General features: G+C 37.0%; 2 protein-coding genes across 11 annotated transcripts in view; both read right to left on the bottom strand.

Annotated features, from left to right (window-relative positions):
- Positions 1-1,151: 1,151 nt before the first annotated feature.
- VCPKMT (valosin containing protein lysine methyltransferase) lies at positions 1,152-7,801 on the bottom strand. Of its 6 annotated transcripts, none has more exons than XM_054716087.1 (6): positions 7,175-7,801; positions 6,971-7,076; positions 6,729-6,801; positions 5,770-5,889; positions 3,738-3,842; positions 1,152-1,232 (listed from the first exon to the last, which is right to left on the bottom strand). In XM_054716087.1, the coding sequence occupies exons 1-6, from the start codon at positions 7,491-7,493 to the stop codon at positions 1,218-1,220; spliced, it is 738 nt and encodes a 245-aa protein (XP_054572062.1). In that variant the 5' UTR covers positions 7,494-7,801; the 3' UTR covers positions 1,152-1,217. The 6 variants fall into 6 exon arrangements, with proteins under 6 accessions (XP_054572062.1, XP_008137299.2, XP_054572064.1 ...); XM_008139077.3 differs by having other exon boundaries at positions 6,971-7,081; positions 7,175-7,484; XM_054716089.1 differs by lacking the exon at positions 3,738-3,842.
- Positions 7,802-9,193: 1,392 nt separating this feature from the next.
- SOS2 (SOS Ras/Rho guanine nucleotide exchange factor 2) overlaps positions 9,194-12,273 on the bottom strand; it is a 106,004-nt gene continuing 102,924 nt past the window's right edge. For all 5 annotated transcript variants that reach the window (XM_054716085.1, XM_008139075.3, XM_028141823.2 and 2 more), the window contains 2 exons: positions 10,898-11,007; positions 9,194-9,784 (listed from right to left, as the gene is read on the bottom strand). In XM_054716085.1, coding sequence (XP_054572060.1) covers positions 9,275-9,784; positions 10,898-11,007 — 620 coding nt within the window. In that variant the 3' untranslated portion in view covers positions 9,194-9,274. The remainder of the gene's footprint in view (positions 9,785-10,897; positions 11,008-12,273) is intronic.

Raw genomic sequence — 12,273 nt, 5'->3', positions numbered from 1 at the left:
CCTCAACTGAGGATATTTTTTCCATTGATTTCAAAGAGAGTGGAAGGGAGGTAGGAGGAGGAGAGAAAAACATCGACATGAGAGACATTGATTGGTTGCCTCCTACTGGGGCTGGGGAAGTATGTGTCCTTGACTGGGAATTGAACCCACAACCCTGCAGTCTGTGGACCAACACTCTAACCACTGAACAAAATCGGCCAGGGCAAGAATATTTTAATACACAAAATGTGCCACCTAGCACCAATGCCTGTAAGTACCAGAATTCTATAGTTTATCACTATTCTTTATAACTGGCGAGACTTAAGTTCTTGACAGACCAGTCTGTGAGCAGATGATTATCATAACATAAAAAGACTACACAGAATCAAAATCATTTGCTAAATGTAACAGAATTACATTTGCAGTTATTTAAAAATGTCTGTTTTGTGTAAACAAGTAAACACCAGTGATTTTTAGCCACTTTTTCCTGGAAGATATATATGAGAAAAGTCAACCAGCCTGAAATGGGCTTTTTATTTTCATTCCAACCCCCCTTCTAATCTCAGGATTTCTTAACTTTCATTCTTACTACCTCACTACGTATAATTTACTACCTCATGTAGACATGTATGGTGGAGGAACAGAATAAGACGTTGGCCAATGTAACTATACAAAATATTTTGGGGCTTTTTTTTAACGTGAAAGAACATTTAAGTAGTAAAGCTATCTTAAAAGCAACAAAGTGGAAGATACATGATAAAAACCACTGCATAATTATGTTAAAATGAAAACCTTTTAAATTTACCTATCTTGAAGACAAACTAAAATTTACTGATTTGAATTTAAACTTTATTATAGCAATATATATTTCTCTTTAGAAACTGGATCAATTTATCTATTTCCGGAAAATAAGCTAAGTCAACCATGAAGCTTCACTGTTTATTTTTGGCAGACTTGAGGCTAACCTCAATACCTATTTTTGAGGAGTGACTAATACACAATGTTTCTTTTAAGCAGAACTTGATACTGAGCTAAAAGTAAACTAAGTTGGTTTTCAGGCCCATTAGCTGGCAGAACGGCAGTCATTTTCTGTTTTGCAGGCAGCCCATGATGGTGGTTGTCTATATCAGATCTCTAAAGACATGCTGGAAAAATCTGTGAACACAATCTTCCCATGCTCCATTCACATCTTTAGCTTACCCAGGTTGTTAGAGGCTTGGGTAAGATGACTAAAGATTTCACGATGGAAATTTCTATAAGAAAAAACAAAACAAAAAGAGAAACTTTACAGAATGAATTATTACAAATGAAGTATTTGCTGGGTACTTAATACTAGATAATATGCCTAGTAATGGCTAAATGCAATTCAAATGAACCATCATGGATAATGTTTAGAGATGATTCTTTGCTGATACCTAAAGCACAAGTAACCAAAGAAAAAAACAGATACATTCAACAATTATAATTTCTTCATACCTACTGACATGGCTATAATAAAAAAGATGGACAATGACAAGTATTGGTGAGGATGTGGAGAACTGGGACCCTCACACATTGCCGGTAGAAACATAAAACATTTTAGTAGCATTGGAATAGTTTGGCAATTCCAAAAAGTTAAACAGAATTCCCATAAGACCTTGGGTATGAGCAACATACCCAAGAGATTTGAAAACATGTCAAATAGAAATGTTTACATGCATATTCATAGCAACATTCATTGGAGCCAAAAAGTGAAAGATACTAAAAGGTCTTCTAACTGGTGAACAGATGGATAAGGTATTGTATGTCCATACAAAGAAATATTATTCAACTATAAAAAGGGAGTTAAGTGCTGATGTGTGCTACAACATAGCTGAACCTTAAAAACATCGTCCTGAGTGAAAGAAGTCAGACCCAGGAAGCCACGTAGGGTGTGATTTCATTTACTAGTGTCCCCTGCACATTCCTATGAAACCTTTTATGAGCTGAAATGGCAATAAAGTGAAAAGTATCCCTGCTTTTGCATTATGTCACTTCACTTTTACGAAAGACTACCTTAGTACTCATTTTCACTAAGCAAAAGAAATCCAAAGAGAATGTTCGCTTTTATAGAAGCCATTACCATAAGATTATAGGTCTTTTGTAAAAGCAAAATGGCATAACGTGAACTTTCTGAAAGCAAGGGATACCTGTATATGAAATGGTCAGAATATGCAAATCCAGAGACAGAAAGTAGATTTGTAACCACAAATTAGGTGCTGGGGGCGGCAGAAACAGGAAGTGACCACTAACAAATACGGGGTTTCTTTTTGGAGTAATGAAAATGCTTAACATTAGAAAGTGGTGTCTGGCTGGTATGGCTCAGTGGTTGAGTGTCGACCTGTGAACCAGGAGGTCACGATTTGATTCCCAGTCAGGGCACATGCCCGGGCTGTGGGCTCCGTCCCCAGTAGGGGGTATGCAGGAGGCAGCCCATCAATGATTCTCTCTCATCATTGATGTTTCTCTTTTTCTCTCCCTTTCTCTCTCAAATCAATAAAAATATATTTTAAAAAAATTAGAAAGTGGTGATGGTTGTGCAACTCTGTGAATATACTAAAAACCACTTTAAAAGGGTAATTTTATGGTACATGAATTATATCAATTTCTTAAAAAGGAATTATTCTCTGCCAAATTAAAGCCTTTATATTTAGAAAACAAAATCATTATGCCTCAAAAAAAAATTCTACTTTTAAAACTACACAACTTCAACTAACCTAAGGGAAGGTAGGGGAGGATGGGGGTAAGGGAGAGAGATAAACCAAAGGACTTGTATGCATGCATATAAGCCTAACCAACGGACACAGACAACAGGGGGATAAGGGCATGAATGGGAGGTTTGGAGGGGCGGGGAATGGGGGAATAAGGACACATGTAATACCTTAATTAATAAATAAAAAAATAAAAAAATAAAATGGACTCTTCTTAAGGCATAAACCATTTTTTATCTTTGTATCTCCAGCATCGTGCCACGTAAGTTTGTTGATTTGAATTACTAATCCCACCAATCCTCTTACATTATAGTCCTAACATCTAATATTGATCTCAAAAATTACAAGTTATTTGCTTTTGACTAGAATTTACACAATCAGAAAACTTCATCATGAAAGAAGTAAAGGAAGCAGCAAAAGGGGAATATACATAAAACAGTGATTTTCTCCTTATCGGACAGATCTGTCTTGTTATATTTTACTTTAAAAATTTTTTTCTTTATTAAAGTGTAAATGACATAAGTATTATATTAGTTTCAGGTGTACAACATAGTGATTCGACACTTTCCTGACCAGGAATTAAACCTGAGCTGCAGTGGTGAAAGTGCCAAATCCTAGCCACTAAACCACCAGGGAAGGGTTGCTATGTCTTACTTTGACTATTAAAAAATTCTGAATGGTTGAATAAAGTTCACAAAGGTCAGAGCTGGCATTTTAAAATCTCTAATAAAAGATACCAGAAACTTATAAATAGCTAAGTTACCTGTCTGAGGTAATGCCCGATTTTAAAGCAATATAATTTACAGCTGGACAGGACCTTCAAAGAAGAAGCCTGCCTTATTTTAGAGGAAGAACCTGAGGCCAGGTAAAGTGATCTTAATATTTGAGAGTGAGTGCCTGAGTCCAGTAAATCATCATACTATTTCCCCACATCAAAATCAACATCCACACCACCTATAAGCTGAGAGACAGCGTCCAGCTAAACAAACCTCCTCAGAGGATAAAGAGCCAGGAATGTACAGTATTTACCGATTTTTTCTTTCTGAAGTGTAAAATATGAATATCTTCACTTCGATATTCTTCATCATGCTTTTCCAAAGGAATTTTTTCAAAGTCAAAATCTAGTTGAAGGAGCTATAAATTTAAAAGAGATATACTTCAAATTCAATAATATGAACTGTCCTGTGGTGAGAGAGTCAGAATGGTGGAGTACTGACGGGAAGGGGCTGTGAAAATGTTCCATGTCCTTAGGCTGGGGAGTGGTTGTGAGAATGTACATGAAAAACTGAGTTGAGCACTTGAGCTGAACCTTAAAGAACACTGTCCTGAGTGACAGAAGCCAGACTCAAAAAGCCACACAGTGTAATTCCATTTACAAAAGCATTTTACATATTTTATGTATCTTACATATTTTAACTCAATTGGAACTGTTTAACAATATAAAACTTTCAATGATAGTTTCAAGAGTTCATTAACATTCCTCACATTTAAGAAAAACATAAAAATAGCCCAGCCGGGCGGTGGCTCAGTGGTTGAATGTCCACCCATGAACCAGGAGGTCAAGAGTTCAATTCCCCATCAGGATGATTCTCTCTCAATATTTGATGTTTCTTTCTATCTCTCCCTCTCCATTTCTCTCTGAAATAAAAAAAATATATTAAAAAACCCCACATAAAAGTAAATACATTTCAACATATATCTGAAGCAGAGTCATATATTTGTTTTCTCATTTAACCAAATTAGTCCTTTCAGTGGATAAAACTGCAGGGCTATTTATACAGGGGTGGGCAAAAGTAGGTTTACAACTGTGATTACGCAAAAACAGTTTATTATTTTTTTTATAGATTTTTTAAAAATTGATTTTCAGAGAGAGATGAAGGGAGAGGGAGAGAAACATCATTCAGCTGCCTCCTATATACCCCCTACCAGGGATAGAACCGGAAACCTGGTCTGTGTCCTGACTGGGAATTGAACCAGCAATCTTCCAGTGCACGGACCACCGCCCAACCACCTGAGCCACACCAGCCAGGGCCAGAGTTTATTCTTCTATTATTATTTATTCATTATTGTATTATTTTCCATATGAACAACTATAAACCCACTTTTGCCCACCCCTGTATGAACCAAGAGAAGTCACTTGTAATGTGATGGATTTTTGTGCATAAAAAGGGATTGGGCCCGGCTGAGTGGCTTAATTGGTTGGAGTGTTGTCCTATACACCAAAAAGGTTGAAGGTTTGATTCCTGGTCCGGGCACATACCTAAGTTGTGGGTTTGATTCACGGTCAGGGTATGTATGAGAGGTAATCAACCGATGCTTCTCTCTCATGAATGTTTCCCTCACCCCCTCTAAATTCAATGGACATATCCTCGGATGAGGATTAAAAAGTAAATAATTAAATGAATAAATGTTTGGGTGAGACACATCAATTGGTTGCTTCTTGCACTTGCCCTGACTAGGTTGGGCATCCGAGCCTGCAACCAAGGTATGTGCCCTTGACTGGAATTGAACCTGCAACTCTTCTGTTCACGGGCCGACGCTCTAACCACTGAGCATGAGTTTTTATGTTAAAAAACAAACAAAATCAAACGTAAGATTATGTTGGTTAAAGCTTTCACAAAAAAGTAGAGGTAAACACAGACTTAAAAACATACCATGTTTCCATGATGTATTCACATATATATAATGTAATGTAATGTAATGTAATGTAACGTAATATAATATAATAATATAAGGTAAATATGTTCCCCAAAGCCAGCATGTTTAAATAAGGGAAACATTATAAACTTTCTCAGAAAAAACAAGGGCATCACTACTATTATTTTACATTGTTTTTTATATATTAGATCACTAATTAGAAAATAAAAAGAAATAAAGGATCAAAAAAGATGAAAAAAGGGGAGGGGGCTTAGAAGAATGATGGGCTGTTAAGAATCCTCCTTAGGTTCCTACAACCAGAATGTTTTCCTGACTCAAAATTACCGTAATACACTTACTCACAGTCATTCATAGGTTCCCTGAAGGATAATCACTACAAAGATAGATGTAGTACAGTACCCACCTCAAAATATTTTTTCTCAATTTCTGGGTTTTTCCCCATTGTTCGCTGTTCGTAACAACATATAATACAAGTCTCAGATCCACTGAGATCTTTTAGAGTTTTCAACAGCGGCTCCAAAGACTGTTCAAAAAAGAATAAAATTTTTGTTTATAAAAAACTTTATATTTTTACTGTGAAAGGGGGGTAAGGAAGGTGGAGCAATAATTATATCTCCCCTACAATTTACCCATCTTTGAATCAATCCAACAAAGTACAAGTAATTAAGACTCTAACTAATGATTAGTAAACTTTTTTTTTTTTTAGTAAACTCCTCTTAACCATGTATTGACTTCAGTTTCCAAAAGAAGGATTCAAATAATTGCATTTTCAAGATCCCATGGGAAAACAAATGGAATTGACTTCTCTTAAAAATTTAATTATTTAACTTGGGATTTAAATAATCAACAATCTACCTACAAAAGCAAGTCTGACTTAACCTGAACATAAGTTGATTAAATGTTCATTATTTAAAAAAAAAAATGAGTGATGTCTACAATTTGCACAAATTGATAATTTTTAGAAATCATTCTATGAGTCTAATAAATCTTGCTACAGAACAATGAATTCCTTACAATGCAATTTAATTCTCAGTGTCTTGCTTAACATGTTCACTAGGAACAGCTAAGTAAAAAAAATAATAATAATCTTAGATCCAAATGGCAAAATCCTTTTAAGACTTTACAGAAGTCTCTAGTAAAATGTACATAACACTTTTCTCAACATGATTCAGAGGCTTATATGATAATCAGGCCTCTATGATAATCAGTATTCCCTGGTGACCTTAATTTCTCTTTACTGTGTCATTAACTATAGGACAAATATCCTGAATTCAGATATCCTAAAATGTGAAGAGATGTGTGCTCTAGAATCTAGGAAATACGGTACATCTTCTAAACAGACTTCTCTCATTGAATATTTACCTCTTCGTAGTATATGCAGTCGGCCATCAGTATGTAGTCTGGCGGAGAAGGAAAGTCTTCTATTTCTTCCCCCCTTAAAAATGCCAATCAAATGTTTTAACTGTTACTTTAATAATTATAAATATTCTTGTTTGAAAAACAAGACCCGGAAGATCCCCTTTCTATTAGCCATGCTTTTAGTAAAATGCAATTTAAAGCAAACTACAAATCGTTATTAAAACAAGCCGGAAGGCCATACAAACCATTTCAGTACCTTGGCTTGAACAGAACCAGTGACAAGATGCTTGTTCATATTAATATTCATCTTCAGCAAGTCTTGCAATTCCTCAAGATCGGTGACTACAACATCTGCCCTATAAAATAACGTCGACTGAGACGTAGGCACCCGGTGGGAAGCCAGTCATCAGTTTCCCAAACCAAGAAGCGGCCCTCCCGCCAGCGCTTACCCGAGGGTCGCGGCCATGAGCCCCACGGCCCCGGTGCCGGCGCCCAGCTCCAGCACCGACCGCCGGCGCAACGCGTGGGCCCCGTCGCCGGCGAACCCGGGCGTCTCCAGGTATTTAGAAAGCACAATGGCAGCGTCCCAGACCACGCAGCCCACGCCGCCGGAGCCATACTGCTGCAGTCGTAACGCCGTGCCATCTCTCTTCTCCAAAACTCGCACAAAGTTCCCCAATGGGTCCTCCGCCGAGGACTCCAGAGCAGCCTCCATGGCTGCCCGGCAACAGAATGCGGCGCATGAAGTGACGTCACGCCCACGCGCATCCCCCTGAGGCCCCGCCTCTCGAGGGGCCGCGCGCCTCCTAGTGGCGGAATTGGAGCCTCGAGTTACCAGCAAAGGCACAAAGCCCGCAGGGCAGCTTTACCTGGGCGTGGCCCAGCGCTGGGCTGCCAGCTTCCCCTGCATCCTGGATGGTCTCACTCCCCTAAATTACAAGTCTGGCTTAATGAACAGGCAGTTTAAATCACTTTTCCAGACAAAGAGAGTAATATAATCTGCTCTTTAAAAAACAAAGTCAACCTCAGAATGTTTTTACCTGATTGGAGATTAACTCACACTGTAGTTATTGGCCTTAAATCCATTTTACCAAGGATGGCTATAATCCTGCTTAAGAATTGCCAACATGCTCCTAATTTTTCATCTGAATTCATAAAAATTACTAGAAGCTTGCTGATTACGTTTAGAAGTCAAGACAGTTATCCTCTAAATTTACATCACTTAAATGCTTTGGGATTATGTAACTGAAGCTGTACATAACCCTTTGAAAATAATGCGTATATAAATATTTCTACAGAACTGAACAATCTCCCCCCTTGTTCCTTATACTGAAAACACATATTTTAAAAGTCTTTTAAAAATTAAGACTGGGGTGATTTATTAATCTTGTTAAGCACTCTGATACAAAGCATATAAAAGGCCACAGACCAGTAAATAAACAACGTGGCTTTGGCTACCTTACAACTGCTGCTATACCATTATCAGCAAAACACACTTTTTCATCACTTTTAAGGAAGGAGTCCAAATAGCAAATAAAAGTTTTACTACTTCTCTGATTAAAAAGTTTAATAAAGCTTTAAGTATTTGCTGGTTTAAATATTACCAATCTAAAAAAAATATTTAAAAAAATTTTAGTTAACACAAGATTTATAGAGAAAGTTACTAGGTTTTGAAGGCAAGGCATTTGGTTCCTATGCCATAAGAAACTTTTCCTTTGAATTTATCAATTAGTAAAGTAGCAGATTGTATTATAGACCTCGAGTCACTTAAATTTATATAGGTTATTAGCATTATCTTTAAATATACAATATAAACAAAACTACATACATGGCATATTAACTTTGTTTTCCAAAATAATAGGCAATTCATTAGCTAAAGACACCATAGTTTGCAAAAACCAAAGGCACATCTGAAAAAATACATGCCCTTTTCTCCTCTATGATGGGGTTAGGTAGTCTTTTTGTTTACATTTTGGCTAAATAATACACAGTGCATTCTATTATTTTCATTCTATTTTTCATTTTTGTCTTTAGCAGCAAATTCTGGCATTTAAGACATGGTATTAACAAGTTTAAGAACAATGGGTGTTATTCACAATTCTCCTAAATGTAAAAACTAGAAGATGGTCAAAGTTGTTAAAAAATCAGTAACACCATACACCTCCTATATTTGTGTAAATTTATTGCCTTAAAAAGGCAGCTATTACTCAAATCTGAAAAATTCCACAAATGCACTACCCCTTTTCAGTGCAATCAGTCACTTTAAACCATATTTTAGCAGAGACTACAGTGCAAATATAAATTCTTTATACTGGCCGTTTGGCAGCACTGAGGATCCAAGACAAGGCAATGCTACTGATCACCTGAGGATAATGACAAAGGACTTTTGTATTTTTTTTTTCTGATTTTAAAAGCTTATTTGATCAGTAGCATTTTTAAGAGCATTATTTGTAAAAAGTACTAAAATACTATGCCTTTTTTTTAATAAATTAAAAAAAAACAACCTTTACAAATATCATTCCAGTGTCAATGACTACATATGGCTAAGGTCATTGAGGAGTTTCTGCATTTTCTAGCAAAGGTACTCTATACAATGGGGGGTGTGAAAGCTCCCGTTTGTAAGTCTTTGGTGGCAGTTTTGGTAGGTGAGGGCTTGAATTCTGCCTTGGTGGAACAGGGGGAGCTTGAGGATGAGCAAGATTATTGTGACTAGAACTGAGCACGTAGCATCGACGTGGTACTCTTGGAGAGGGTGTGCTGGGAGGAGTGTTTGGTGAATTTGGACACGTGCTAACGTCTCTGAGCCAGTCTGGATCTCTGTGAAGATGTCCCAGTGGAGGTGGCTGAAGATTAAACGGACAGTTTATAAAGTGTTCTGGAGGCCGGAGGGGAACTGGTGGAGGAGTATCAGGAAGAGGATCTCTCGGCGGTGGTGGAGGTGGACTCTGCAGAGGCCCATCAAATGCACCAGTAGGAGCAGGAACTCTGGGTTTTACCTTTGGAGGAGGAGGTTGTCTTGGTGGAATAGCAGGGGGGTCATCATCAGATTTCATATTTCCCTTTAAAAAAAGTAATTAAATTATATTTCTATTCTCCTGAAATATCTGCAAGAAAAAGTTATTAAAAGAATTGCCCTGGTCGGTGTGCTCAGTGGTTAGAGTGTCAGCCAGCACGCCAAAAGGTCAAGGGTTCGATTCCCAGCCAAAGCCATGTATCTGGGTTGCAGGTTTGATCCTGGCCCTGAACAGGGTGGGTTCGGGAGGCAATCAATTGATGTCTCTCTCTCACATCAATGTTTCTCTTTCACTCTGTCCTCTCTCCTCCCATCCACTCTTCCTAAAAAATCAATGGAAAAAATATCCTCTAGTGAGGATTAACAATAACTGAATAAATGAATGAAAGAAAATTCCTATGTGTCAAGTTAAATCCAGGAGTTCAAAATAGATTAATTTGATTCAGATTTATGACTAAATTACTCCCAGTTTAATTCAGGGCACCAGTTTAATATTTTTATATATGAGATGTTTTAATTGAAATCCTAGAACATTATACCAAAGGTTATCTTGCTTTGTATATACATTTCATAAACTTATGTATTTTTATTATAATAACAGGCAAGTGAATGAAAAGTATATATAGTTTTGCAGACATGAAAGAACATGATGTTAAGAGGACTTAATATCCAGCAGCTGCTTTCTGGCCACCTACTTCTACTTTTCCCAGTGAGGCTTACAGCCATGGTTTGAAAAGTATGATCCAGGGACCAGCAGTAACAGCAACAGTGGGGAACTTGTTAGAAATGCAAATTATTAAGCCTCACCTCAGACCTACAGAATCAGAAACTCTGGCAATCTGATTTTTAACAAGCCTTCCAGAAGATTCTGATGCATCCTAAAGTTTGAAGAACGCTTTGAATATTAAAGTTATATCCACCTCTACTAGTACAGGAGCGAAAATGTACTTCTGAGTATTTGTGAATCTGCCCAATCTCTTTTTTAGAAAAAGTATTATGAGTCATTATTTAAAGTATTTTTCAAATAAAACAACCCAAATGTTTAAAAACCATAAAGGGTACCCACATTTTAACTGAGAGACTCTTTAGAAGGACAAGCACTGTTTTAAAGATTTACAACTTTGAATGAGATGAGGCAAACCTAAGTCCTGTTGAGTACCTTGGAATTTGAAGTATCATGATCAAATTTTTTTCGAGGAGGAAGAGGAGGAGGAATCAGTGGCTCTTCACTTAGTTTATGTAAACTACCACACGAACTGAAGAAAGACTCTGTGGGTTAAAAAGATTAGTTTAACCACAATATATAGTACATTCATTACATAAATTTCAATTTGTGATAACCTCTGCTATGGCATCTGTCAGACTCTACTGTAGCTGACTATTGGTTTATCTAACCTCTCCATTAAACTGTAAGCTTTCTGAGGGCAGTGTGTATTTATTTTTGTATCCCTAGCACTTAGCACAATGGTACTACCTGGCATGTAGTAGGTACTATAGCTAAATAAAAGCATATAATTTCATTAAGATTAAATAGAGATGTCGAATAGGTCACTGAATATCTGAATCTAAAGGTCAAGAGAGAGATTCTGGGTAGAGGAAAAAATTGGGGAACTATCATCATATAGATGATATAAGACTACATGAGACAATCAAGCAAGGGAGAAAAAGAGGGCCAAGGACGGAGTCTCAGGGCTTTCGATGTTAATAGGTTAGGAAAATGAAGAGAAATCAGTAAGAGAGATTAAGGAGCTAAAAGTAGAAAAACCAAGAGAGTAGATGAACAATGTCATCTTCATGTATATTACTTCTTTCCCAAAGAGATGATATTTTTATATAAGCAAAGGCTGAGACTTCGTCCTTCTTGTTTGCCACTGAATCCCTTGTACTTAGCAGAGTGACTGGTACAAAATAAGTACTCGATTTTCTGTTGAATGAATAAGACCAAAAGGAGTGAATATTTTTATGATTTGATATGTTTTCAGAAGGGTCAAACTAATATACCAATCTATAAGGGTTAAGTAATGTATGAAAGAACCTTTTAACATAGGCTTGCTCATATTTTGATCTGGATGGTTTATTCATGCCCATTGTTAATGGATTCTTGCTATTTTTCTCATTGTATGTGAGCACTTTTCATACTTATTTTATTTCAAGATTTATTTTAGGATATTCACAATTTTAGGCAGTTATTCTCAGTATTTTTAAATTAAGTTTCAAACAATTTTCTTTATCATGTGAAAAATTTACTTTACTACCATCCAAAATAATGGTGTTAGCCCTAGATTGTTTGGCTCAGTGGACAGGACATCAGGCTCCGGACTGAAGGGTCCCGGGTTCCATTCCAGTCAAGGGCACATGCCCGGGTTGCAGGCTCAGTCCCTAGTAGGGGGCGTGCAGGAAGCAGCCGGTCAATGATTCTCGCTCATCATTGATGTTTCTATCTCTCTCTCCCTCTTCCTTCCTTTCTGCTATCAATAAAAATAAAAAAGCAAATATTATAAAATGACATAGTGTTATGGACTGAATTGTATTCCC

Source organism: Eptesicus fuscus, chromosome 5, assembly GCF_027574615.1.
Source record: "Eptesicus fuscus isolate TK198812 chromosome 5, DD_ASM_mEF_20220401, whole genome shotgun sequence".
In the NCBI taxonomy this organism is placed as follows: Eukaryota; Metazoa; Chordata; class Mammalia; order Chiroptera; family Vespertilionidae; genus Eptesicus; species Eptesicus fuscus.
Note: the sequence above shows the minus strand (reverse complement) of the source record. Positions and strands in the feature narration are given on the sequence as shown.